We start from the raw sequence: 27,818 nt of genomic DNA on the forward strand, positions 1-27,818 counted from the left end.
TCGGGGAGGGGCAGCGAGCACACCTGCTCTCACACACAACAAAAAGGAAGTTGGTTAGGCTGATGGATGATAGGGGTCGGGATATTTTTGTAAATATTTTTTTATTTTTATTGCACATTTGTTATGTTATGAAGCCAATCCTTGCAAGCAGTAAGTGGAACAGTTTAGAGTTACATAAATCCCTCCAGTCACAAGCAGCTGAAAATAATTTCGGCCTCTGTGGAAGGAGATGGGGTCGATTCCTTTGGGATATTTTTTTTCCGTATCTGTCTTGAGGAGTTGTTCTCCTGCTTTCTTAATTTCCTACTGTGCAAACACAATATCTATTGTTTCTGTAGGTGTGCAGGGATGAAAGCTATGCCTTCACGTAGGAACTGTGGATTCAAAAGACAAAATATTACTTTCCTTTTTTTTTTAGGATAGACGTTTGGGTATGCACAATGTTCAAATCCTAAAAGAATCTTGATTTGTCCACATAATGTCAGAATGGGAACAAAGAAAAAACATATTTGCATACTTAATATCAGAAGCAAACTAATTATTTGGTTGTATATGTATATCGATTTTTTTAAACTGATTAAAATAAATAAGTGTGGTGCCAATGACAACTGCTTTCCAACTAGATTCCATGTTCCGATCGTTATTATTGAAAATTGCAATTGAAAGCAACATAAACGAAAGTTTGGTTAAGTGATACCTAAAACCATACAGTATAGAGTGGATATAGGAAGAGTTGTTACTGGAGTCTATCATCCACTCCATCTGAGTGATGTGCTGCCATCTAGTGAGCAAAGGATGAAATGGAATATGAATTGAACACGTTCTGATGCAGTTAACTGAAAAGCTCATAAAAGCTTTCATCATTTATCCTTGGCTTTGTGTCACTAAGCACCGAAGGCTGTCTTTAGTCGGTATTGAGGGATAAACAGACACCCTGAAGTACCCAGTGTGAGAGGTGCTCCGTGGTGAACAGGTCAGCCTCAAAAACCAAACCCACACCCATGGCATTCCTTCGTAACGATGTAGTGTAGACCGGAGTCCGCAGTGTTTTCTGTGGAGCATGACACATGCAAACATTGCCAAAAACTGCTGGTGATAAACAATAAAAAACTTGAAACACAACATGAATTGTGGTCCACACCTGTAACCTGAGGCGACGGGTCTCAATGGGAATGACTCTGAGAATGGGCAGCTGAACCTCCAGAACTTTTGGTTTACTCTTCACCAGGCAGCCAACATCCATGTCCCAGTCTGCTCCCTCCAGGTACAAACCAGACACAAAACAGCCTGCAAGAAATTCCTCATATGAACCAGCATGTGGAGTTACACATGTGAGTGACACTCTTGTTCAAGGGTGTCTAAACCTTTTCTTCCAATGCAGAAGAATCAAAGGACATAAGGGCCACTTTAACATTCTTCACCTTTAATTTATTTTGAAGATGAAGTCAACCTAAACATTTTTTCAAGAATACGTTCCATGCAGGCCCACTAGTTGAAACAAGGCAATCTGATTTACTCATTCACTGCCAGATATTTTCAGACCCTCTTTTAACCTAACATTTGAAAAAAATTGAAATAAATATAAACCTGGGATTGAATGGCTCTGTGAAAAGACAAATAAATATGTCAATGGCAGTGAATGAGTTAATATCGCATTTGTGGAATATGAGTTAATGACTCAGCTTCAGAACTGTTTGCGAACATCTTTGCAACCTTGAACGAACACTGACAAAAAATAGCATTCACTATTCGTGCAAACCCTCAGTGAGAAACTGTCTTTAAGATCCAAAACAAGTGAGACAAGTGTTAATTACTAAGATGACTGGGACACAGATCTGAAAGTTTGTCCATTACCCTGCGAAGGTCTGTCATTGACTTCTTCATCTTCACGGTAACGGGTCACCTCAGTGTAAAGTGTGGAAAGATCCAGAGGCCAACCATTTGTTCTGCATGCAGCTTGAACTAGGGCAGTCAGGTAGGATTCTGGGATGTGGAGCCCTGATAACCACATGACCTTTGGCTCTGCTGTATCCACCTTTTGATTGACAAAATTGTAAATAAATCTGTAACACAAACAGACAGTTATGTCATGCAGGACATTCCTCACCCATGATTTATACTGCTCAAATCGCCTCTTGAAATGTATCATCCAGTTGCCCAGGGACTTGAGTGTGTCAGGTGCCAACATCTTCCAAATAGCAGGGATCTGACCATTAAAAAGGGCCCGGGCGACTTCATCCAGCTCACTGCTCATGCCCACTTCACCAGCCAAGGCCTACACACACACACCAGACAACCAAAACCAAAGTAAGTCAATGAAAGACACAACAGTAGCGTGACCCTCCGTCTCACCCTCTGCAGCTCAGCCAGTGACCGCTTCATGCGGACCACTAGCTTGTTGAAACGCTCCAGTTCTTGAAGGAGCACCACTGATGTAGGCGAGATCTCCGTGCCAAATTGCTTGCGGATAACATCCAGGTCAAACAATGCGGGCAGCTTGTTCTGAATGTCTTGGGCCACCTGAGTGATGTACTCATCCCTGCTGATGCTTCCACCAGACTCACCTGAAGCAGAGGAGAGTGGTTGTGAAGTGGCAAAGCGCCACACGCAACAATCGAGGCAAATGGAAGAAGACAACAGCTACATCATAACCTGTCTGTGGTTGCAGGTCGATGAGATGCAACCACATTTCTTTAGCTGCTTGCGTGTAGTATCCTATCTCTGCATTGGAATGAAGACCCATCACCTCGGGGGTGTTTGCCAATGGCAGGGACTCAATCTCGTCTGCAAGCAGCCAGCGACAAGTCATGAATGTTGACTGCTGAACTATTAAAAGTGAAGTCATCTAGAACAACGCAAATAATATCTGACCAATATATACGGTCTTGGGTCCATTTGCCGGAACCTTGTAGTCTACATCTGTGTTCTTGAAGAAGTGAAACCGGCAAAAGTCATAAAAGATGAAGTCTCCAAAGTACTCATCCATGTAGACATTCAGGATCCTGCGGTCAAAACTATCAATGACTCGTCCACCATACATCACCTGCGAAATGTGTGCATTTGAATTAACAGCACAATTGTTTAAAAAAAATATCAAATAAAATACAGTATGATGTATTTAAGCTTTGCCTAACCTCGCCAACAAGATACTTAATACTCCCCCAGGGAATGTTGCTCTCTTTCTGGTTGTGAGCTTTGGTCAGGTAGGTGTTCAAGATCTCCAAACACACCTGTTGAGCACAGTTGAGAGGTACCTCAACCCAGTCCAGATCGGTCCAAAGAGTTCTTAGTAGCACTTACCAAGAAGTCTGACTCGCTAAAGTCATAGGGGACATTCCATCCAATTTTGCCATACTTGCGCCTCTCTTGCACCACGGCATGGAAGAAAGCCAGCACATAGACTAGGCTTCGGAAGGCAAAGTGCGGGCATCCAGTCATAGTCTCATGGGTGATTTTAGAGTAGGTGGCTCTCATGTTGAGCTTGAGACCATTTGGAGCCTCAGTGACAACCTGCAGTGCGTCGCAACATACACGCATTACTCAAGTGCAACCGTGAAAGATGTTTGTCCAGTTTATGTTTCGGATGCACTCCTATCACCAAAAGTAAAGAGAGCCGCTCATTCCACCTTAAGAGACTTTTGAAGAATGCCAATGGGAAAGTCATCAATAGGGTTGGTGGTCAACCAAAGGCGAAAGTTGGGGTGAGGTTTGGTGACCCTCTCTATGCACTTCTCCAAATCTTTCAGCCATTTCACCAGCAGGTGGCAGTTCTGTAGCATCAACCACTGACCACGAGCCGCTGCTAGTTCCAAAAGGTGCAATGCAACCTTGAGAAGGGGGGAAAAAAAGAACATTACTTTTAAAGTTTAAATAGAGGTCACATCGGTTGCTGACACCCAATAACTGTAACTAAGGTACAAGTTCTTCATCAGTCTTTGGTGACACAAGCAACTCATTTTTATGGCACTCATTTAAAGACGATGACAATCCCTGAACAGTTTAAATGAGTATCATGGTTGTCTCTTTCATCTCATGACTCGGGTTCATGTACCCGGTAGTTGTTTTTTGGAGTTTATGGTCTGCTCTTTTATTGATCTTATTTTATTTTGAGGATAGTTTCTTTGCTCTGTCTTGTTCCTTGCAGCAATTTTCTTAGTGACTAATGCCAGTTTATTTTTTCTCTTCTCCTACTTTTATTTACATCGCCTCTAGTGTGTAGCACTTGTCAGATATGTACGCCACTTTATACTTTCTTCTGCTATTTACAGATTTTCTGAGACGTATCCTTACATCTGTACCATGCTTTTGGGCCCAGCCTGTCTTGTACAGAGATAATTCACAATGAATGCATAGCATCAGGACAACCTTTGGATAAAATGTCTTCCTCTAGCTGTAAAGGAAGGTTTGGGGAGTTACAAGAGGTCCAACCATGAACCTTGTACTTGGCAGATTGTCATTCGCCCCTCAGCAATTTCCCCCTAAAAACATAGAGCACATAACTCCCAAGTGGTCTTTTATTCATAAAGTAATTGACCCTTCCTCTACTGAATTTTGATCCTATCAGAGTTACTTGAAGTATAGAAAATAAAACCATGGCACCTTCTCCTGCCCTTGGCCCATTGCAAGGAATAGAAAATAAAACCATGGCACCTTCTCCTGCCCTTGGCCCATTGCAAGGAACTTGAACTTGCTCCCAAAGCCAGTCCTGTCAGCGAGTTTCATAAGGTCGGCGCCAGGGTCAGAACCAGGGCTCAGGATGAAAACGATGGGGGAGAACTGAGTGCTCTGCTCATAAATAACATCAAAACTGATCACAGGAGGTTGAACATATCTGTGACGAAAGATATGAAAAAAAAAAATCTGTAAGCATGTTGCTAATATGTCTGCAATTAAATACACATATTGAATTGGTTGGATAAATGAAACACCTCTCGCCCATGGTGACAGTGACATAGTCAGTGATGGCTCTGTAGACTCTGTCAACACGGAAACAGCGCAGCAGGAGCAGCTTCTGAAAGTCTGTCAGCTTGTCATCATATTTCATTGGCAGCGGAGCCTGTTCCGGTGCATCGAGGTCATACCACTGTCAAAAAACACAAGGACAATGAGTCAATGACATAAAATCTGTCTCAAGATTTATGTCAAATATAAGTTGCCACGACTTACTGATTGCCACTCTGCTGAATGTCTACAAACATCATCAGGCAAAGAGTCAAACTGCCCTGGAAAAAGCTCAGATAGCTTCACTACATCTTCCCAGCCAGAATCAGGAAGCCAGTTACAAGTCTTTTGGCGTGAGCTCTTTTCCAGGGACAGATTACCTAGCATAAGTGAAAGACAATCTGCTGTGAGTGCTACTGCTCACTGTGATGTACTGTAACCTTAAAATGGTTTTATTGTGCACTGTACATCAGTGATTCTCAACCAGTGTGCCGTGGCTCATTTGTGTGATCATCACGTGTGCCGCGGGACAGTTATTTTGACAAAAAAATATGTATTTTCGAATAAACAAACAGTTTTGTTCATTTATTTATGCCAACCACATATAATAACAGGCAAAACAATAAAATGTTCTTCCACTCAATGAGAGAAGGTACATAATGACCCTGAAAAGCTACCTCTTACAAATCGTTTTGCTGAGTGGTGTGCCGTGGGATTTTTTTCCGATGTGGAATATATGTGCCTTGGCTCAATACTGTAAAGGCTCAGAAACGCTGCTATACATCACCTTTGATGAAAAACTCCAGTTCCTCCTGGGGTACTCGATCTTCTGCCTGTTCAATCTTGATGGTCATGTTGAATGAGTAGAGAAGTTTGTGTTTCTCAAACAGACCTGTGAATAAACACATGCATCCCTGGTTATACTGTGAAAAAAAGTGTATGTAAAATAGATGCGCCTTACCAGTGCAGCCATAATTATACACATTGTAGGTCAAGCTGTTCCTGATGTTTTTCAGTCTTTTTGGCAGAGCTGCATTTGGTGGAGACTTACGTAGGGAAAAGTCAAACACTTCCAGATAAGAGGCGAGAGAATACTGGTACATGCTGTTCACCAGAGCCATTTCTGTCAGCGCAAAGAATAAAATAGCACCGCGCTTGGCAGCTGGTCGGTACCCGTTTCGGAGCACATCAATGTCCACCGACGTTGTCACAGCCAACTTAAGTTTCTCAAACACCTGATGATCACATCATCGGAGCGTCAAACATGATGACCACCTTGAAGATTGACAACGTGTTTCTCCACCCACTCTGACCGTCCGGCGTACTGACCTCACTGGATTTTGACTTTGTTTCCTCCAAGGTGTAGACCAGCTCTGTGTTATCCAACATGTTGCCCGTGGACGTGGCCAGCTCCCTTAGCAGGGTGTCGCCAAGGTTCTTCAGCAGCTTCTTATTGTCGCTCGTCTCTTGGATCAAAAACTCGCGCTGCTCTTCCAGCTCCTTCTTCTCAAAGCCCATTATAACACTGAGCAACTGGTCCTCCAGCCCCTTAAGGGTCACTAGATGTAACGTGATGGACGAAACAAGTTTGAGCCCAGGACAGAATGCACAAGAAACCCGTGGTTGTCAAAGCAAATGCTCTTACCAGTATAATTGATAACCATGGCTTTGCCAAACACAGATGGAGAAAATTTGGGGTTTCCCAGTTTAGTGTTGAGGTAAAGTCGGAAGTTGGGATCATAGTCCACCTCTTTGTCACCTAGCATGAGAACCTGCCTGCCCTCTGCTCCTTTCAAATTCTTCTCCAGGACATTGTCGATCACAGGGTCGATGTACTCATCCACATCTTGGAAAAGGAACGGGAACCCATATTTAATGGCCATCTCCAGATGTTTCAGGAAGTCCGGATCATTGAAGGATGAGATCTGGGGATAAAAGGAGGCGGAATTGAATTGTTTCCTCTTTCTCTGTTTCTAGAACAATGTGGAACATAGCCGGTCTGAATTTTGAAGGGCAACACTGCATTTCATGTGAGAGGGAGAGATAATGGGACATTTTGTACCTTGAGGTTATTGCTGGCCTCCTTCTTCTTAATCCAGTTGAGGGCTTGCTGCTGAGGGTCGATACACATGGGGAAACGGCTGCCTCTTGTTGTGAGGATTCCATTCTGCACTGACAGTTCGTCTGGGGGCAAGCCCTCTGACCCCCACCTGTAAATTCCCACGTGGTCAGTGGGACGTCCAGCCAAAACAAAGACAAAACCAGCTAGTTCATTCCGAACAAGGTCAGTGCTTTCCCACCTGCTGATTTCCACCTCATCCGTTAGTAAGTTGTCCACTTTAAAAGGCTGACTCAAGGGAATGCTTCTCTCCTTGACGTCGTCAACCCATGTTTGGTACACCATCTCGTTCCTGAAGTCCCAGCTGAAGGCTCCCTCGTAGCTCAGGAAGGCAGCTGAGAGTAGACAGTCTCCGAGGAGACGCACACGCCGCTGCTTCAACTCCTCTAAATCGTGTGTCCACCTGAAAACAGGAACCGCAAAAGAAAAAAGAATAAAAAACACATTTGCATCTCTTATGGAGTGCTGTTGAGAGTTCTCATGGCGACCTCACCTCACATTCTCAGAGCTCAAACCTGAGATAAGTTTGTCAGCAGCTATTAGTCTTCTCTCCATAAGCTCAGCCTCCTGCTGTAGTTTCTGTTTCTCCGCAATAGCAGTTTGATATTTGTCGCCAAGAGCCTTCAGCTCTCTCTGGATATTAGTGAGCTCACTTTGAATGAGCTCCAGCTCCTTCTTACTCTGAAAGAAATTTCTTTCGAGACGTGCCACCTGCAAAATACGAGTCACATTAGTGTTCATTCTGTAAACATAATTGTCTTTATTAGTTTTACATTACTTTGTCCCTTTTGGGCTTTATCTCCCTGGCAACTTCACAGTAACCAACGACAGCCTCCACAAATTTGAACATTCCTGAGCCCGCTTTGCTGATGGCTTGCATTTCCTCGAGGCTGGTCCCAAGGTTCTTCAGGAAACCTATGAAGCAAAACGCTCAAGGAAATCATTGCAGTAGACAGCATGATTAGCAATGCAAATTTTACCATCACATGCATGAGTATTTTTATTCATTATCGCACCCTAATTGATCAGGAAGTTGAAATACCTCTGACGGTCTTGACCTGGTTGGCACCGATAGCATCACAGTCCATTTCCATCAGTGAACGCAGAAAGCCAGGATCTGACATCATCGCCTTAGCAGCTTGCCAGCTAATTTCTTTTTTCTTACACAGCACCAAAATACACTCACACACTACCTGTACCTGTTTGGGCGGCTTTGCAAACGATCTAAATGAAGGAGCAACAGAAAGTAAGTAGATGGCAGGATAGAAACACCACTCAACATTCTGCCTTAAAATGAGTGTTGAAAAGTTTAGATTGGACAAGTCATCCTGTAAGTCAGAAAGACAGACTTTACCGGATTTCAGTGACATCAGATTTATCAAGGTCTTGTAAGGCAATGCGAGCTGCTTCTAATGCTGGCAGAGCTTCAGCCAGGGAGGTTTCCGCTTCTAACTTTTCAACAGCAATCACTTTGTTTTGCTCCTCAATCTCTTTGGCTTTGTCTTCGGCCAGTGTCTTTTTCTCCTCAGCTAGAAGAGATTGCATTTACCACTTGAATTTAAGAGGCTAAACGTACAGTAAAATGCCGTTTTTCCAGCCATAACAAAACTACTTTTGCAGGTTTTCACTAACCCACTGCAGTGTTCGAGGCAATCTCTACCAACATGGTCTCACAGGCTGCAGACTTTTCAGCAAGGACCACCTTTTGCTCTGCCAGTTTGATGTTCAGCTCATCCAGTTGCACACTGGCTTCCTTCAGCTTATCCAACCCTCCTTCAAGATGTTTACACTGCGCTGGAACACATAATTTATTGTCATCTTTCCACTGTAAACTTAAATTATTCCATTATTTTCCATCTTCTTACCAAGAATATACTGGTCTTTTTCCCGAAGGAGGCTGGAATATGTGCTAATGAAGTCCAAGTAGTTCTTTGGAGTGACATAGTTAGAACGTCGAAGTTTTTGCAGGAACAGAATGCTATAGTCTCCAACAGATTTATGGACCATACAGACATGCTCGATAACAGCCGGAGCGTGTTCCTTAGGAATCATTTCACTTTCACCTGTGCAATTGACATAAGCACATAAATGAGTTCACTTTCTTTGACTATTTTTAAATCAATCCTTCTATAAATTAATGAATATGTTTCCAAATTTTGATCATTAGACTCACCTCGTGATTTTTTCTAAACTCAAATCAAGATTTGGGAAATGTGCATTGTTGTGTCCTCATTTTTGTAAAATTAGATTGCTATAGACATATTAAATCTGAAAGGAAACTCGTGATTTTCTAACACATCTGTTGGGGTGTAATTTTGGGGGCCTGTAACTGGTAACTGATTCGATTGATTGTGTCTGGATAGAAAGAAACCAAACAGCATGGCTCTATAAAACGTATTGTCATAAGAGCAGTGATATAAATGTGTGCAATACCAACCAAGGAAAGACTCGGCGACAGCAAGTAACGCCTGCGGAGGCCATGGCAAGAACCAATCTATTACTGTGTTGTTCATCAGTCCTGTAAAAGAATCAGAACAGGTGACAAATTCTTATGAACACTCTCACAGTATATTGAGAAAAATATAAATTTGATTTTCTTCCCCCCCATTTTACCTGGAAAGTTTCTGCAGCGTGTTCTCAGGGTATCTCCCACAGGAGACATGCCTAAAACAATGTGTAGGTTGCTGGCACTTTTACTGACAAAATACTGCCACACACTGTCTTTAGTAGGACCTGATCCCATTTTGAGGGCCTCTTCACGAAGCTGGTTGAGAACCGCTTCTTTCTCATCATCAGGAAACAATGCAGGAACGATACCTATCAGACGACAGGAAAGCAGGTCACCTCTTTCATGAAAGAAATAAATCTAGGATGAACCGCAATATGAAAAGTTACAGTATATCCAACCTGACGTAAGCATGTTGTTGATGAGTTCCAAAAAACCTTCCTCGGCAACATGAGCATCAGTGAAGAGAAACACGGTTTTCTTATTTTCAATGCCAAGTTTCAAATATAAGGTTTTCAAGTCGTCACGAAATGTTGACTCGGAATATCCTCTGCTGAGTGTTATCTCAAACACCTGAGCAAAGATCAATGACAAAAAAAGCCTGTTATTAGAACTTGAAAGACCTATCCGTACATTGGATATTGGTTAACAATTGGAGATAACCACCACAATAGGCAAAGACCCAGAACGAGTCTAGTGTGAAGTGCAGTCTTGGAGTTTTCTTTCTTTTGGTACAGGCAGTCCTCGTATTACGACGTACGCGGCCTACGACGTTTCGATTTTACGACGCCCCTGCCTCCTCCTTCATTTTGTCCCCAGAACCATAGGGACTACGTACGGTTACATGCAGTCAATATTAGGGTTGAAATCAAAATTCCGATTTCTGAAACATTCTGAATATCCCGTTTACATGAATGAGGGGACAGAGTTGCGACGGCATTTGAACAACCCAATGTGTATGGCGACCCACGGCGTCATGACTCAAATGAACGTCATTTCCGCGTGTTATTTCCAACCGTCAATAAAACACTTGATATTCATGTCACTCACCACATGAATGAAGCAGCCGGTTTCCTGCTCGCTCCAAAAGTGTGCTTTTGTGCTGTTTCCGACCTTGTTTACCTCTGTTTCGGAATTTGCAGTGGTTGAGCACCAATCACCGCACTTCCGCATACAAGCACTGTCTCGTGTCTCGATCGTGTCCGTGCGCGCCCGCAGTGTCTTTGCCTTTTTTGCCCTCCTCTCGTCCCTCTCCATCCACTTCTCAGCGGTAATGCTAAGTACATCATCTTATGTTTTCATTTTAATGTATTTTTGTTTTTTATACAAAGTATTTTTGACGTACATTTCGACTTTGACGGTGAAATTTGACATACGCTGAAATTCATGTTCCATCGCCAGTGTAGGAACGGAACTCGTTCGTAAAATGATGTATTTTGTAGATGGGTGCAGGTTGAAAGGAGTGTTTGTGCCATTGTGAGTGAACACAGCCAACTTACTTCCTGGCCAATAAAAGAGGCTCTACTCATTCCCTTTAAAGTCAGAGCAGTAGAGGTGCGCACAACAGTCTTACGGAAGAAGAAATAGACTCACTGGAGTCCATGCATAAGTTTAAAGTGCGCAAAGTACGTTTAGAAGGAACTGCAATCAGACCTACACTTAAGGATGATTTAAAGTTGGCCTGTGAAGTGGGCACTCCAATGTGACCCAAACCACCCCGACAGCTAAGAGGGGGTTTAATTAATATAATAATGATAATGATAATGATGTGTTCAATGAATTTATTTCTATGACGAGAGGGCTCAATGCAAGCTGTTGTCATATTTATGAAGTAACGAAAAAGACATCCACCGCACGTGTCAGCGTCCTTTCTGACTCATGGTCAGCCCAGAAAAGGTGTCACTGCAAATAGATTCTAATAGCTATTATTTTTTTACTCTGACCACCATTCAAAAGATAGATGTCAGGAGATTTGTATTTAAATCAAATGAAAAAGTTTTACAACCTCACAGTCAGCAGTGAAGGCAGCAAGCTTGGTGATGGACTGCTTGCCTGAGCCTCCCACACCCACAAGCAGAGCATGACCTCGATCGATGCGGATGATTCGGTGGACACGAGTCAGATGTTCCAGGGCGTCATCAAACAGTACCAGATTCATCCTTGACATTCTATCATTGTATTCCTCTAGAATTTCCTGCAGAATGCAAAGATGGTTGTTCAAAGTCTTTTCAACTTTATACAGTTTCAAAGTTACGCAATCATCATACCTGAAACAGAGCTTGAGAATTTTCATAATCCAGCAAGTCTTCATATACTCTTGGTTCTGTCTCACTCAGGGCTGTCTTGTAGTCTCCGAAAAGAATTGGGTCCTTCATAACATCGTCTATGTTTGCCTTAAAATGCTCCTCAACTAAGTTCTTTATAAGGCCCTGAACCTGTTGGCAAAAGGTATAATGATATGAGTATAAATGTTACTTTTTAAATTTAGATTTCCTGAAGTCGGTCATACATACAGTTCACAGTATTGTGATGAATAAAAGGAATGATTATTGTTCAAATTTACCAGGTTTTTGTCTTTTTCATCAATGAGTCTATCGTGGAAAATCCTCAGACACTCATTTCGCCAAACCCGTACAAATACATTGACTGTTGAAAATCTGTTATAGTGCAAATACGGGAAAGTAAACATAAGTACGCACATAACACAATGTACAACACCACAACGCGACACAAGAGCTGTCAAGAGAATTCATTTAACAGACCTTTCAGGCTCAGTGAGTGTCAGTCCATTATATACCCTCGATAAGTCTCGCAGGTTAAAGATGTAGTGAAATTTTGCTGGGGTAGGTGGCAGGTCTTTGACAAGGCTGTTGTACAGTTCCAGTGTGCAGACTGTTACTTTATCACAAACCTTCTGCACTGCATCCTCAAAGTTCTAAAATATTCCATCAAATTAATTGGACATGACATGAGGCACATTGAGATCAGCATGGCTGTCATGAAAAGATGCTACTCACTTTGGTGTGGCCTTTGATAATGGAGGCATAGATCAGGTGGAGAGACTCCACAGCAGGGAAAGGGATACTGAAGACACTGAAGAGTGAAACGAAGCGGGTGTCCACCTCGTTCCTCCCACCTCCTGCCTTCCCCATGGCAGCAATGAAGCCAAGGTCCTTGAGGGTTTTGTAGGTGAGCTCCTTCCCTCGGTCATAGATGCCTCCTCTGTCCAATAAAAGCTTCAGCAGTGCAATTGGCTGTTGTGTGCCATAGCTATCTACCTGCATAGGCAGAAAGAATATGGCCAAATAACAGATACTGGCATGAAATGCTGTGGTCAAAGTAGATTGTAAATACCTTTGGCATATTCATGTCATCTATATAGACCAAAAGTCTCTTGCCCATTGGAGGACCGTATATCTCTTTGGTCCTTTTCTCTACATTGGCCTCCAGATTCCTCTGGAGGTCCATTGATGTTGTCCTGGACGAAAGGTTGATGGTCAATGTAATCTGGTGGCAAACAAAACATCAATAGCAGCTACATCAATGAATGAAGTCAATCCTGCCAGAATAGTTAACTCACGCTTGAATCTCCACTTAGGTGTTTCAGAAAGTTACTAATGGTCGCGGTTTTGGAGGTTCCAGAGTCTCCAACCAAAAGCACGGACCTCTTTATCTTCACCATTTGTTCCAATATCCAGCTGGTTCTCGTAGTTTCCACAGTTGGGACTGAGGCAAAAGTGAGAAACAAGGATAAACAAGGAGAAACACACTTGGTCAACAAACGCAATTTCAAAAGCAGTAAGTTTAGCGTTTTATTTCCATTTTAAAGCTTTCTAGAATATCTGACTCATAACATCTCATTTTTAGGACCTTGTCTTTGGAGTACCGGTTCCAGTAGTGGATGTACTAATACTAAATAGCCATCTTAAAAAAAATCTGCTGAATGTGGATTGATTGACAAAGAATTTTGACTTGAAAAACTGGAATGAAAGAAATGGGCAGAGTGAGAAGGAACAGAACTGGTACTAACTGTCTTGTTTGGTGGAAATGAGCAAAAGTCTATATACATTAGCTCACAGTAAATCCTTACCCAAAATATCAACAAACTTCATTTCAGAGTTGTGGATGTATTTGGTAACCAAGGAAGTCCAAGGAACCCACTTTTGCTTCGTCTCATCAAAATGGAAATCATATAGTGTTGGCTGGTGCCCTGTATGAACGACATCTATTAAAATGCACTTGAACCAACTAATATACTATAAAAAAAAAAACTTGTTCCACACACAACGGTGCTTTAATTATATGTAATAACGAAGGCATAGCACTACCTCATGAAAGGGTGATACTTTTAGAAGCCCGTATTCCTTAGTGAACATTCATATAAATAACAAATATGAAAGCATCAGCATCCAATCGAACTTTGTTTTTTACCTGGGATCTCACCAGGTCCAGCCAGTTTTTTTTCATCACACACAGTGGTTAATTCACAAATCTTTTTGATTAAATCATCAAATTTCTCTCTTCCATCATCCACCAATGTTGCCCCAAGAGAGCAGTACAGAGCTTCCAGGAAGTAACATTCCAACACTTGAGCACTTTGGTTCTCAGTCTCAAGTAAGGCATCAAGGGTCATGCAGAGCTGGGATACCTGAACATATCACCAACACAATCTGAATCGCTGTCGGCTATCTGGATCACGGATGATATGTTTCGGGAGAACATCATACACATCCTACCATATTTAGATCAGTCTGCGGGACAACAGTTTTCAGTTTCTGCCCTTGTTTACCATCAACAATACCCTCCACAATCATGTCAATCAAGGTGTGCACGTATTTTTCAAAAAGTTTTTCGAGTTCTTCTTGTTCCTAAAAAATACAAAATTAAAAATTAAAAAGATCAGACAAAAAGTGTGAATGCTACATTTCCAACACAGTGAGGATGCTCTACTTTGGCGGGTCTGTTTGTCAACCATTTATGCCAGTATGGGGTGTAACGCAGATTTTTGGGGTCCACAAAAACCATTCCACAGCGGGAGACGGTAGCAGGTGAAGCATACTGCAGATCTCCAACCTGAAATCATAAAAAAAAAATGGAATGTTATTAACAAATTGAGCATATGTATGCATGACATCGATAATTCATACAGACCTCAAACAGCAGGGCACAGTGACCTTGTAAACGAATTCGTTCTCCATTAGCCAGAGTAAGGAGCTTGTTGTCATCCATTACCGAATTCATGTTCTCAACCCAAAGAGCATCCACATCCCCATCAAAAAGGATGTACCTGTGAGTTCACATGTTCATGTTCATCATTTTTTTTTCAACACTTAAAGTAGTATCAGTGAAGTGATATGTTGTGATGTGCTGTATTACCAATTGTCTATTAAATGTTTCGGTCTTACCTCCTCTCTTGTTTGTCAGTAGGCTTGTTGATGTCACGGAAGATGTTGGATAAGACCCCATCAGTCCAGTCTCGAGTGTCAGGATCCAGAATACCATACAGTTCGATGACACTCACAGCTTTGGGGTTCAAAGGATATAATTTGGTGTGAAATCCCAATCTGATGGTGAGATATTGATGTCTGTAACACATATATGCGACAAAGGAACCTGACAGAAGTTTCAAGTAGGGCTGAACCACTCTAGCAGAATCGGAGGGCGACTGCAGAGCTTGCAACAGTACCTCGACCAATAAGATATGCGGATTCAAATCGCGATATTGCAAATGCAATTAATAGTTCAGCCCTAGTTTTAAGTATCACAAATAACACTGACTTGGTTTGAGCTTGACATAAAGTGCTGATTACAACCGATTTTCCTCCACCTGTTGGGCCCACTATCATAGTTGTGTGTCGTGTCATCATTGTTTCATACATTTGCACCACTTTATCCACCTGAAACCACAGAAACCATTACGTGTGGACATGGTTTCAGAAGATTCAAACTTAAATTCATTATTTATTTCCATTTCAGTTGCACACAGTGGAAACCCAGGAACTAAATTAGACACTATGAATAACATTGACCTGGATAGGCAGCAAGATATATTTGTTGTCTTGCAGGTTGTCTTCTACAGCATCATTGAAGTTGGGATAGCGAACACGAGGGCATTCCAGCCCCGGAAACAGGTCTGAGATCAGCCCAAGGAACAGAGGCACATCCTCAAATATAAACTTTGGAAGGTTCATATCCCTCAGGGCTCGCATCAATACCACATCCTACAGATAAAACAGGGAACCTCTTAAAAAGCTGTTGTTACATAGTTGTTGATGCTCATCTTTTGTTTGCAAAAAAAACTGTGACCAATGCAAAAAAATGCTGATGATACATGAATCAAAAACAGAACACAATTATTTCATAGAATCTTCTGGAGGAAGTTGCTATCCAAAACACAAATCCTTCAAACATAATTTGCTTGGTTTTTAAATAATAATGAATTGATGATACTTGATTATTGCACCTCGGTGATGTCTGGTGAGCCTCTCTTGAGTTCTCCTGCCATCACGAGGACAGATTTCAAAGCTCGCAGGCCAAAGTCATAATGAGACTGCTTGGACAGCTGCTCTCGAGCCAGCTTGTAGAGCACAGTCATCTTCTTTGCAAGGACCTGAACGAAACAAAAGCGATGAGGAGTCTTCAGCTCTTGAAAAGCAAATGTGTAATAATAGTGAGACACAAATGTGAGTTGATTTCCCACCTTGGCCATTAGGAATCCCTCAGAAAAGAGCATGATCTCACAAATTTGTTGCAAGTCAGGCACAATCACCACGACAGGCCTGAAGAGAGCTTTGACTGATTCAGGGAGCTCTGTGCGCCCTGCGTAGCCTGGGTTCATGGTGATGAAGATCCCAATTCGGCTATCCAGGGTAATCTCATGACCTTCAAACTGATTTCCAAAATGACATGGTGTTGGTTAGCTAGAGTTCATCAACAAGGCAACAATCCTGTGGAAACAAAATAGCTATGCATGATGATATAGCATTTGAAAGCCTTACATTAAATATTTTAAGGTATAGAATAAGAGCATTGCGGATGGTCTGGATTTGGGAAGAAATAACTGAAAGGACTGAGGCATCAATACGGTTGAATTCGTCAAAGCAGCCCCAAGCTCCACATTGGGCCAAGCCAGAAAGGATCTTCCCCACAGCCTGCACTCGGAAGATAAGGATTCAAGAAAACACACACAAAATATGTAAGTGGGTGCAATTACATTTATGAAGACAAAACAATTGGCGCTACCGATTGCTAGATTAGCTACCATGTAGTCCATGCCTTCACCACAGTTGGTAACCACACAGAGCAGGCCCAAAGCTTTGGCCAGATCTTTGGTGGACTCTGTCTTTCCAGTACCAGCTGGTCCAGCAGGTGCTCCACCCAGAAACATGGAGAGAGCCTTCACCACAAATACATACCCACATCAACTACTATCTGCTTGTTTAAATTGTTGTAAATGTTCACAAACCTGTGTGATCGTGAGGTAGATTCGGTCTGTCAGAGGCGTTATAACCAACCGGCCATTCAACCCCATGTATTCGTAGCCGTAACTAAAAGTTGCACTGCACTGACGCACAACAAGATTGTCTTCTTCCTGGACCCAGTAGAATCTTAATTGACTTTCCCACTCAAACTCCTTAGCGTCTGTTATACTGCAAGAAGGATCATGAGACTCAAATTTGTCTTGTTTGTCTGAAAAAGGTTGCAATAGTTAATAGTAGCGAGGCCTTAAAAGAGTTGTACCTGTTCAAGACAAAGTTGTCTACAATGTCTCTTGCATGGACATCTATGATAAGGACGGTGTTGATCTTCCGTCTGTCATTTTTCTTCATAGGCTGTGTTGAACGTGTTACCAACTCATCGATCTGCTGGTGCATTTTCGTCGCATAGTTCTTAAGAGCATATTTATCTCCCCTTTTCAAGTTGCTAAAAACATCTTCCACCTCCCAGGTCCACCACACTTGATTTGTCGCCAGTACCACCATGCCCTGGAACAGCAACATCCAGTCCACCCTGAGAGACAAGGGACTCGTGGTGGGAAAGGTTTTACTCACAGAGATAAGCATGCCCACAATCTACACACACCTGCCTCTGTCTTCACAGTAGCGAAAGATTGCTTCCTTCGTGATGAGTCGATTAGTTCTCCTCATCTCATGCAAGACTCCTGTCATCCATTCCTCCACCCTTCCTTTGACTTGGACGGGCTTTTGAAAATCCATCACCTCACCCTCAGCAGACACCATAGCTCCTGCTGATGTCTCCCCACTGCTCTCCGTATCAAAACGCAGAGATGCGATGTTATCATACATCTTGGGGAACAAAGGCGATAGTGTGAAGCATGTTTACAGCATCTTATTTCACATACCTTGACAAAGAACAGCCGAGTAGGTTGAGCAACGCTTTGAATGAGAAGATCTTTACACTCTTACCTTTATCATATGTTCCTGCACACAGTCATGGTGACTACTCCCCAAAATGCTGAGCAGTTCATCGTCAGAGATGAAGAAGAAGCGTGGGAATGCATCCCGCTTAGAATCTAGGTAGTCGTTGAGACTTTTCTGGCACCTCTCTAGGTTCTCACTGAGGGTCTGCAGGTCCATTAGCCGGTTAGGAATCACGCAACAACGCTTAATGTTTGGGTTGCCTTGTGCATCATTCATTATCTACACAGAAAATGAATTGTACATCATTTAAAGTTCAGTCATTAACCGTATTAATGTTTGGATAACACAACACTCACTTCTTTAAACTTTTTGTCAATGATGTCAAATTTCTTGGCTTCCTCTGGTAGCTGTGAGGAAATATCTCCTCCAATGAATATGCTCTCCAAATACATCCATTTACGTTGTACCAGCAACCAAACCTGTGTCAAATATGCTTGATTAATTGTAGAAATTCAGCTCATAATTTGGAGGGGGGGGGATTGAGCCTCACTGTCTGACCTCTATAGTCTCACTGATCAGAGACAAGTCTTTCTCCCATTGTTGTATGGTGTTTAGAAACGGTCCAACAAAACGACTCCCAGCCATGCTCTGCAAATTCATGGCATCATTGTCTACAATCAACAGGATCTCATCCACTGCACCCAAGACAGCACACTGTTGATGTCCACCTTTACTGTAGCCTTGTATAATGAACTGCATGTTCCCCCAAGTTTCTACCACCTCTTTCACACCCTGCAATACAAATACCAATATTATTTATAGATAGTCATCCATTTTATTCTCACTACAATTTCAATCCCCTATAGAGAGAAGGGCTTACCTTTTCAATACCAAGCTCTTTCGAAGCTGAAGTAACAATGTCACCTATGACTTCGGCATATTTATGAAGCTCCATGGCAAACATGTTCTCTAGTGTGAAGGTGGTAGGGTTCATCTCAAAACTTGTACCGGTTCGATCCATCAAGTCCTTCCAATGTCTATTCAAAGAAATATTTTCATTTGTGTGTTTTTTGTTCGCCTCTGATTGTTTGCATTTAATGTCAGGTGTCCTAATTCCTTTTGAGTTTTGTTCTTCACTGGGTGGAGTGAGCAAAGAGTCGTGCACCTGAGACGTGTTGGTAAGTACTTTAAGACCTCTTTAACAGTCTTAAAAGAATATCAACCCAAACATATTTTTTTCAGGAATATGTTCTATGCAAGCCCACTAGTCAAAACAAGGCATTCTGATAAATATTGCGTTGTAGAATAAGAGTTAATTCCCTTTTTAGCCATCTCAGGGGACGGCCATTTTGTCACTTCTGTCAACAGAAGTGACAAAATGGCCAACGATGAATTTGACCTTCAGGGATTATAATCAGTATAAATGAAAAAGAAAAGTGTTAAAATAAAAGGTGTATAGCTGTTATAATAACCTCCGTCAAAACTTGGGGACACTTGCACACTCACCTTTCTCTCAGGGCTTCATTCTTAAGGTCCAACAGAAGAGGAAGCGAATCTCTGAATTCCTTCATTCTGCCCTCTAGGATGCAGGCCACAGGTAGTGACCGTACATCTTTGGGCAACTTTTTCAAATCTTTGATAAATCCTTCAGTACCCTCCTGGAGCAAGTGGATATTTAAGTCTGCCCATAAGGTCTGAGACCATTTGTTCTTTGCAGCCTGTGAAACAAAATCAGGATCAACAGTGTAGTATGAGGTGTGCCTGAATTTTGAGTGTTATCAAAGTTTTGAAAAAGAAAGCCATTAAACCTAACCTTTTGCTCCTGATAGATCTCATAAATCAGCCTGAAGCCATTCATGTCTTTTTGGATGCTGACAATCTCTGGATACACAGTGATGGGAAGGTCCAACAGCTTCTCAGCGTTAGCTAGGTCCTGCCGTCCCTCCACTGCCTTTTGGAGCTCGGCTTCATAGCATTCCATTTTTGATAGGCCTGTAAGGAAAAAAAAAAGAGTGACTATAAAATGTCCTTGAAGAATACCCAAAATAATTATTGTTACCTTGATCTAAATCTTCGCCAACAGCTCCAGGACCATCCACATTAAAGCTTGAAACAAAGATGGACAAATTCTGCTGAAACTCTTCAGTCATCCCCTTTGTAGTCTTTGTGTGGAGCAGAGTGAAAACAGAATTGTTCAAAAAAATTGTAAGAAAATCAAATCAAATAAAAAATGTTGGTAGTGGTTGAGATGAAAATATGTAATTGCAGTAGGTTCTAACCTCTTTAAATGACATCTTGACATTTGTTAAACTCCGATCCACTCGTTTGGATTCTGCAAACAGGTCACTCCATATCTGGTTAATATTTTCCATGAGTTCCTTTTCCTCCTGTACTACCTACACATAGGGGTCAAACTCAGTAAATGCAAACTTTGAAAAATATTGATGAAATGTAAAATGTACAAAGCCCTGAATGACATTACCTCCACTTTGTACATAGCTAGTGTTCTGTATCTTTCCTGAATATCTGTGATGCTCAGTTTCACATTTAAAGACATGTCTCGAATGTCTGAGATTGTTCCGAGGACATTCTTCAAGTTTTCGAAAGTATCAGGACTCTGTTTAAGTTTCTCGGAGAGTTGCTGTTGAACACACAACATTAATGTAAGCACTTTACCTATAATAGCAAGTAGGTCAAATATACACACACATTACCATGAGTTCTTCTTTCAAGTTGAAGAGCTCTTCTTTAGCTGACTTGTTGAGCAAACTCCCCAGTGAAGTGATCCAGGTCTCTGCAGTCTCCTGCACAGTGCGGGCAAGTGGTTCCAGGTTTAGTTGAATAATGTGTATATTCTTAAAAAGAGACTCCAGTACCACCCTCTGATTTATTTGAGCATAAAACTGCAGCCTCTGATCATACATAGCACATGATGGGTTTTTCTCGGCAAACTTTTCGCAAACTGTGGCATTGTCCTTTTCCCATAGAGGCTGGTACTGTTTCCAGTGGTGAAGGTACTGGTCTACAGAAAGCATCAACTGTTGAATGTTCTGGGATGTAGCAAAGGCACTTTCATTAATTTGAGGTTGATGACACACTTCCTCAAAGAAGTTAGACGTCACAAAGTCATCACCATCTACATGCTGAGGTGGACACTCAATGCAGGTTCCATTCATCCAACGCACAAATTCCTGGAACGCAAACATGGTTGTGGATCAGGTCACACAGACAAGTGCCCTTTTTTTAGCCTAAAATATGCAAGGCCTCACAAAAGAGCAAATAATAGTCCTACTTTGGTGCTCTCGACACACTCTTTGATACACTGTATAAGTGTCCGGGAGATCTCATTTGTCTTGGGCTGCAACAAAATTTTGGGGGGAGAAAGGATGGCATCAACACGGAAGAGAGGCGTGCTCCCCATCAGCACAACATTGAAAGCCTTGATGTTCCTAACAACAACAATCAACAGAATGTTTGTTACAAAGAATCAGGCACCCGTCATACTCTTGTTCCAATTTAACAATTGAAACAGGAATGTAACAGGTTAAATAATTGTTCTATTTGTTACAGCTCAGCGGATATTACCTCACCACCATGTTAATAAGAGATTCGTGCACCTTGCGTTCCCAGTACGCATAATAACTTGACATACTGATGCACCTGCCAGTGTTTGTTTCCATGATCAAGTGTTCCACCTTAGAGATGACAGGTCCAATGTCAGCGTATTTGCTTCTCAACAAATTCACTGTCTTGATCCGTTCTCGATCCATACATTCATAAAATTCCCTGACACCTAAAAATAAAAAAAGGGTAGAACTGAAATCCCTACGACTGAGAACATTTGTTTAAAAAGTGTACTTTTTATGAAACATACTTGGCAAAATGTCTGTCTTATCTGGTGCTGGACATTTCAGGAGATCTGCCATCATAATGAATTGCAACTTGGATTCAATATCGAGCTCGTTGTTCTGGATTTGACTGACAACTGTCTCGAACTTTGAGAGCTCCGGGTTGCCATTGTTGATGAAATCAGCAATTGCTAAATGTAAACAAAGAAGCACTAGTCTTATCCCATCCAGAAATCACATGGATGAAAGAAATAAATCATATCAACATTTGAGAAGCATACCCAAGGAATTCCAGTTCAGTCTTTTGCATCCCGGAAATAACACAGTTTCTACCCTTTTTATGTTTTGAGACAACATGGTGATCTTTGAATCACTCAGACTATCAATTGTAGAGTTGTAGCGATTGACAAGCCTGCGTAGTTCATCATTGTACCTAAACCCAATGTGAAATGCACAGGTTAAAGTGATTTGTGTTTTTGTGGGGTGTTCTTGTCCTTGGTGACAAATTAGACTACCTTATGAAGTTGGATTCCTGTAGTGTCACGTTTCGAGCTACCTCAGGCATGGAGAAGGACATTGAAATCAAGTTTTTTGTCTCTGCAATTATTGTCATGATCTCTGGTGGAAAGTTAACATGGTACCGCCTATCCTTCTGTCCCTTGATGTCAGGTTTGGCTGGGACGCCCTTCAAATTTGGAGAAAAATAATAAAAACTCAGTAGAATTTGCCCTGTTTTTGTGAGAAAATTTTAATCAGGACAATACATACCAGCTCTCGTTGGCTTTCCTTCGAAATTATGATCAAGACAGGCTTTCTCAATAACAATGGCAAGTTGCGTTCGGTGTCAGATATCCAGGTCTTATACTTCTTAACTCCATACTCGCTTATTTTTTTTGCCATTTCCAAGTATTTGTTCTTTGCCTTGGTGAAATTCACAAAAGTAAAAACAGTTAACATGTCACACAGGCCTTCGGGTAATTCTTGCACATGTGCCAATACAGTTGCAAAAAAGTACAGTCACTCACCAATACGCCCATGTCACTTTCCAATAAATCTGGCATTTTCAGTAGAGGAAGCATGCCACCTTTTATACGCTGAAAAAGGGAATGTGTCCACCTGACACCTCCTGCCATGGGAGGCTCATTCTTATTAATTTGTGGTTTATCCCTCTTTTCCTCAAATATTTCATTTATGCTGTCCACCTGTACCAAAGACCAGTGACATTCACTTACTATAGAGAACAAAAAATGATAATTTTGACACTGGTTGAGATCATATAAATGCCTTCAGCAGGTCTTCAGCAGTGTTACTAAATACATGCCCTACTTTTCAAGTGACGCTTGATAGTGATCGTAGACAAACCTCTTTGCAATACTGAGCCAAAACATCATTCGTCTTTTTCATCAAATGATTATTGATGGCTGGTCTAGAGCGAATATCTTTGTATTTCACAAGCATTTCAAAGGCAGCAGTTGATGAGCGCAGTGTCTTGAAGGACTGGTCAATGAAGGCAATCACCTCTCTCTCAATGGTCTAATCAAACGCAAGGAAAAGAACATCAAAAGGTACGCTGACAATGCTCTTTGATTTCAATGTAGACTCTTTCTGATTCCTTAATTCGTTTGTGAAATCAAGTCAAAATGCATCCTGCAACTTACATAAACTGTACTGTTGAAGTTTTGCATAATGATTTTCCAGCTGCTAATCTTACAACTACTGAAAGGGTCAAAAGTGGCTTCCTCAAAAGGCAAAACAAGGTTGTCCACTTTGACCTGCAGTTCACCAAAACGTTTTGGGTCCCAGGTCACACTTTTTAACTCTGGGCAGAAGATGTTGTAGAACTCTTCCAAATTCTGCAGAAAACAAAACAAATCGACATCAAAATCAAGCTTCTTTTATGTGTTGAGTCCCCATGCAGCAGGTGATAATGTGTGAATGAGTAAAAACACTGACGTGCAAAACATTCGACAAGTCCTGGCAGATGGCAGCCATGTAATCAGTTTTCTCGAAAAGCTTTCTCCTGTCAAACTCCCAACGTTTACCAGTGCCTCCTTGTTTAATTTCAGCGCGCACTTCAAAGTAAGAGGACTTCCACAATTCCAGAACTTGCTTGGCATCATCCACCTTGGCTTTGGCTACCTCTCTCTCATCTCTATATAAGACACAAAATCAGTCTCGCGTGACAGCGAACTGGCAACACCCACGTTTTAAGTTTAATTGAAAAACCACATACTTGAACAGCACTTGGATATCAATGACTTGAGCCACACGCTCAGAGAGTTGCCAAACAATGCGCTCCATCAAAGGGACCATGCGGTCATTCCTGTTATAGTGGCAGGAGATTAACCACACAACTTGTAGGCTGTTCATCAGAGGTGGGATGGTCTCTATAATCACACTAAAGTTTGCTCCTGTAGCCAGATTCTAAAATGGAAAACATTTGGTTTGGATGGTGGAACAATTGTTAAGTAATCAAACGTTCAACTGTCGACTTTACAAACTGCTGACATTTCACCAAATTTGTGTCAAATAAAAATTGCTCACCTTGAAATGCCTTTCCAGTGTTTTAAGGAAGCCTACATTTTCATCTGCCTCCAAACTGTATTTAACAAGTTTAGCCACTGTAGCCTCCATCGGAGGAATCACATCTGATTGTGCTTTGGTCAATACCAGCAAAATCTTCTTTACCAGAGGTTGATTAAGCTTTGCTGTCAGAGCACTCAGGATGGAGGAACGCTCCTGCCAAAAAATGATTTCTGCCATCGGACGAGGTGACTCTGGCTTCTTGCGGTCTTGCTCTTCAATAACAATGTTAAGCTGAGTTTGCCAGTTTGTCACACACTGCTCCAGCTCCTCTACCAGCTCTGAATCTAACATCAATTTATTAACATCTGGCTCCAGGTCTAGCTCAGGGATGTGAAGTGCAATCTCATCTGTAATCACATGGTTATTTGTTTAATCAAAGGAGTACAAATTCAGTCCGTGGTCAGACGCGCTACGGTTGTATACCCTCAACAAGGAAATCAACAGAGCTAAGCATTCCGTCCCGGGGACGGAATCGGTCTGAAAACAAATGGTACCGAACATCCCTAAATTCTACGTCCATTAAGTTTAATGGAAGAAATGTGCTTCCATTAGCGAACAGAGTCCTGTTACGAATTAAGATTGTGAACGAGGATTCGCAGGGATCCAGGATAACCTATTTACTCGGAGCTCAGTGGCTGCCAACCTGAAATTTTAGGGACACAAATAGAACATTTATTTGTGCACACTGTAAATTGACTTGCAAAGTAAATATTCATCCCACTCATTTTCACTATATTACCGATAAATGGGCTGAAGTTTGGAGCAGAAGTTTGGTAAAAAGTGAACATTTTCAAGAATAGCAATTATTTAGAAAATACATTCAATTTTCAAATTTACTAGTTGCACTTGCATGAGTAGATGATTGTAGCCGCGCTGTCTCAAATTTTAGGGGCATTTTGCCACCATTTAGCCCTGGTTAATTGGCTATACAGCCACGGCATACAATTTACATCCATGAAATGAGGACATTTCATTTCGCTAAACATTTTCCCTCCTCAAACCGTTGATGGAACCTCTGGCAAGAGGAGATGACATCTAAACAGAGTACCAAGAAGCTTGTCATTTTTCCCACGGTAAGTGTATGAAAACAAATCAGGATGCACACAAAACATTCAACCAAGAAACAGATATAAGGAGTGATTGGTACAATACATGCAATTAACAAACCTTGAGCTTGAAGCTGTTGAATGGTTATGTTGACCACTCCCAAGAACTTGTGTGTGCTGTTAAGTAACTCATTGCGAATGGGTGCTTGATCACTTGGCTTGGTTGGAGACTCCTTACCACCTTTCGACTCTTCATGAGGAGAAACTTCTTCAGCATGAGAGTCTACTTTAGTTTTCTTCATCTGATGGGCAGTCATCAATGGAATATAGATCTAAAAAGAGATACAACGGTAACCTAATTTGTGTATTGTCTTGGTAGGTTTATTTCCTGCGCCAGCGCTTCATGGGTTTGGTCATGTTAGCGGAATAATGCAAAACTTAAATAACTGGTAATTAACTCATTACATTTTGTGAGTGGCTAAATAAGCTCAGCCTAAACCTGGACAGTGATTTCCTTGGCATGAGGTAAGGAAGAATCCTTTAACCTTTAATGTGGCTCCAGATAAAAGTGAAGATCCAGGATTCGTTTATATTTTTCTTTTTTTTTTTTAATCAAAATTAAGATGGTATGGTCTTGGTGGAGTTCTATACTGCATTAGGGACCGATTCTATAGCCAGCAAAAATAAAATTCAACATTTGTTTTGCGATTTAAGGCTGTAGGATAACGATAGGCAAAATTCTTGCCTCTTTCAAATTTGGTTAGTATATTTCTTATTTGTGGAAACTACAGTAATAAAAAAGAAATACAGCCACCTGAAAGGTGAAAAAAATGCGTTAAAAGACAAATAGTGGAGGTGGGTTCACTGCATAAGGTTATGGAGGTTAAGGTTAAGGTTGTGCAACAGCTATGGCATGTTACACAGTGTCTGATGTTGCCCTTAAAATGCTCCATGTGAAGCTTTAGTCAGATAGCTTCAGCTTAGCTTTAGTTCAAATGTGTTGTTTTATTGAATCAAATGAACATTATAGCATGAGGCAGAACACTGAATTAGTGGTTGACCTCAGAGACAGGAGAGGTGGGTTTGAATCTATGTTGGAACATCTCTGTGTGGAGTTTGCATGTTCTCCCCATGGTCGTTTATCTTTTCTCTCGGCGGTACTCCAGTTTGTTCATAGATTTATCGTACATACATACATTACATAAAATTGGGTATATTCGGGTAAATACATAAAATGCACTATAACCTTGAACTTAATTGACGTGCTCTAAACTTGCACATATACATCTGTTCAATGTTTAAGTAATTTGTACAACTTCTTAACAACAGAAAAATTCATAATTGGCTTTTGATCCATGAATCGACCAATACTTTTCCAAGAATGTCCACTTCCATATTTCTGTAACTCTCGTTTTGCAACCTGCTGATGACTCTAGCGATACTCTTCAGCTCAGTCGCCACTTCACTCTGAAAACATCCTGTTTGGAGGCTCAAAATGACTAGTTTCTGTTAAATAAATTGTTAGGTGTCATCCATTTGGTTTCATGATGTGAAAATGTGAACAGCATGATAAAGAGGACTCTTTAAAGTCCAATTCTATTTAACTAGGACAATTTATTAGGCGATTCATGATCAAACACCTGTTGAGAATGTGGCCTTTGTTAGCATTAAACAAAATGGAATTGTGGATTGAGGGAGGGTGCAGTTCCTGTCCTTTTATTGGCTGTGAATGTTTACCTACATGAACAAGTTTTTTCTGCAGTAACTTCAGGATGTATTCGTTACTCCTGACAATCTCCACGGGACTTGGCGACAAGTATTCCTCCTCATCCGCTTCAGGTGAAGACTCATCGTTAAGTTCTAAACACAGTGGTCTCAAAGTTAAGAAATATCGATCTTTATCGTTTGCATAGATGATGAAATGGAACGCACCTACTTCATCTGAGAGGAGTTGGGAGCCCGACTCGTCTGGATCCTCCTTAGGTTCCGAATTTGTGTCTTCTTGTTGGTCCTCTTCCATTTTCAAAAAGCTCCCGCGTGTGATGTACTCAGCCTCCGAGATTCCGCTTAAATTTTATAACGATTTAATCGTGGATGATTTACCTTTGCGGAAACACTGACATGTAAAAACAAAACATTTGAAAATTAACTTAAAATAAGCAAAGTGAATTCTTTGGGTAGACGTCAACACACAACCAAAATATGTATGCTAACATTGCGTGGAACACTGACGTAAGATGACGTACGTGAGAAGTGACGCAAAAAGGGCTACGTCTGACCTTTCATTTATTCCAATTAAGCGTATTTTAACACAATTTAAAGATCGAGTAAAAATAAAATGAAGAAAAAAAAATAGGCTACTTGAGAACAAACGTGACATTAGAAGTCTCA

General features: G+C 41.4%; 1 protein-coding gene across 4 annotated transcripts; it reads right to left on the reverse strand.

Moving 5' to 3' along the window:
* Positions 1-97: 97 nt before the first annotated feature.
* LOC147146878 (dynein axonemal heavy chain 10-like) lies at positions 98-27,640 on the reverse strand. Of its 4 annotated transcripts, none has more exons than XM_086031294.1 (76): positions 27,364-27,640; positions 27,169-27,287; positions 25,549-25,759; positions 24,340-24,728; positions 24,029-24,219; positions 23,749-23,947; positions 23,454-23,648; positions 23,158-23,328; positions 22,821-22,997; positions 22,564-22,716; positions 22,311-22,480; positions 22,077-22,228; positions 21,822-21,986; positions 21,533-21,740; positions 21,240-21,396; positions 20,662-21,138; positions 20,430-20,588; positions 20,227-20,343; positions 20,007-20,109; positions 19,761-19,939; positions 19,454-19,665; positions 18,828-18,984; positions 18,506-18,739; positions 18,304-18,426; positions 17,993-18,226; positions 17,649-17,872; positions 17,307-17,576; positions 17,032-17,215; positions 16,828-16,962; positions 16,565-16,717; positions 16,267-16,455; positions 16,030-16,176; positions 15,596-15,787; positions 15,345-15,463; positions 14,972-15,130; positions 14,718-14,853; positions 14,517-14,639; positions 14,303-14,434; positions 13,998-14,214; positions 13,657-13,776; positions 13,147-13,292; positions 12,921-13,073; positions 12,584-12,844; positions 12,329-12,501; positions 12,130-12,223; positions 11,834-12,001; positions 11,572-11,760; positions 9,968-10,139; positions 9,674-9,877; positions 9,498-9,578; positions 8,926-9,123; positions 8,693-8,854; positions 8,415-8,589; positions 8,103-8,284; positions 7,839-7,975; positions 7,554-7,771; positions 7,242-7,463; positions 7,004-7,151; positions 6,587-6,866; positions 6,271-6,500; positions 5,903-6,176; positions 5,729-5,833; positions 5,167-5,321; positions 4,929-5,083; positions 4,651-4,831; positions 3,627-3,827; positions 3,301-3,510; positions 3,135-3,230; positions 2,872-3,043; positions 2,653-2,784; positions 2,353-2,564; positions 2,108-2,275; positions 1,855-2,035; positions 1,142-1,287; positions 944-1,051; positions 98-374 (listed from the first exon to the last, which is right to left on the reverse strand). In XM_086031294.1, exons 3-76 carry the CDS (start codon positions 25,742-25,744, stop codon positions 324-326), a joined length of 13,158 nt encoding a protein of 4,385 aa, XP_085887420.1. In that variant the 5' UTR covers positions 25,745-25,759; positions 27,169-27,287; positions 27,364-27,640; the 3' UTR covers positions 98-323. The 4 variants fall into 4 exon arrangements, with proteins under 4 accessions (XP_085887420.1, XP_085887418.1, XP_085887419.1 ...); XM_086031292.1 differs by having other exon boundaries at positions 27,360-27,640; XM_086031293.1 differs by having other exon boundaries at positions 98-1,051; positions 27,360-27,640.
* Between the last annotated feature and the right edge of the window lie 178 nt (positions 27,641-27,818).

This window comes from Filicampus tigris, chromosome 5 (genome assembly GCF_054856515.1).
Source record: "Filicampus tigris isolate MCC_2025a chromosome 5, RoL_Ftig_1.0, whole genome shotgun sequence".
Lineage (NCBI taxonomy): Eukaryota > Metazoa > Chordata > Actinopteri > Syngnathiformes > Syngnathidae > Filicampus > Filicampus tigris.

What these genes read in the sequence shown, in the direction of transcription:
- LOC147146878 (XM_086031292.1), bottom strand. Translation starts at nt 27,447, where the DNA reads ATGGAAGAGGACCAACAAGAAGACACAAATTCGGAACCTAAGGAGGAT. An exon ending in AGATCTATCAGGAGCAAAAG is followed by an intron (nt 19,666 to 19,760) that starts GTTAGGTTTAAT and finishes TTTGTTTCACAG; the next exon opens with GCTGCAAAGAACAAATGGTC. An exon ending in CGCAGACTGATCTAAATATG is followed by an intron (nt 14,215 to 14,302) that starts GTAGGATGTGTA and finishes TGATATGTTCAG; the next exon opens with GTATCCCAGCTCTGCATGAC.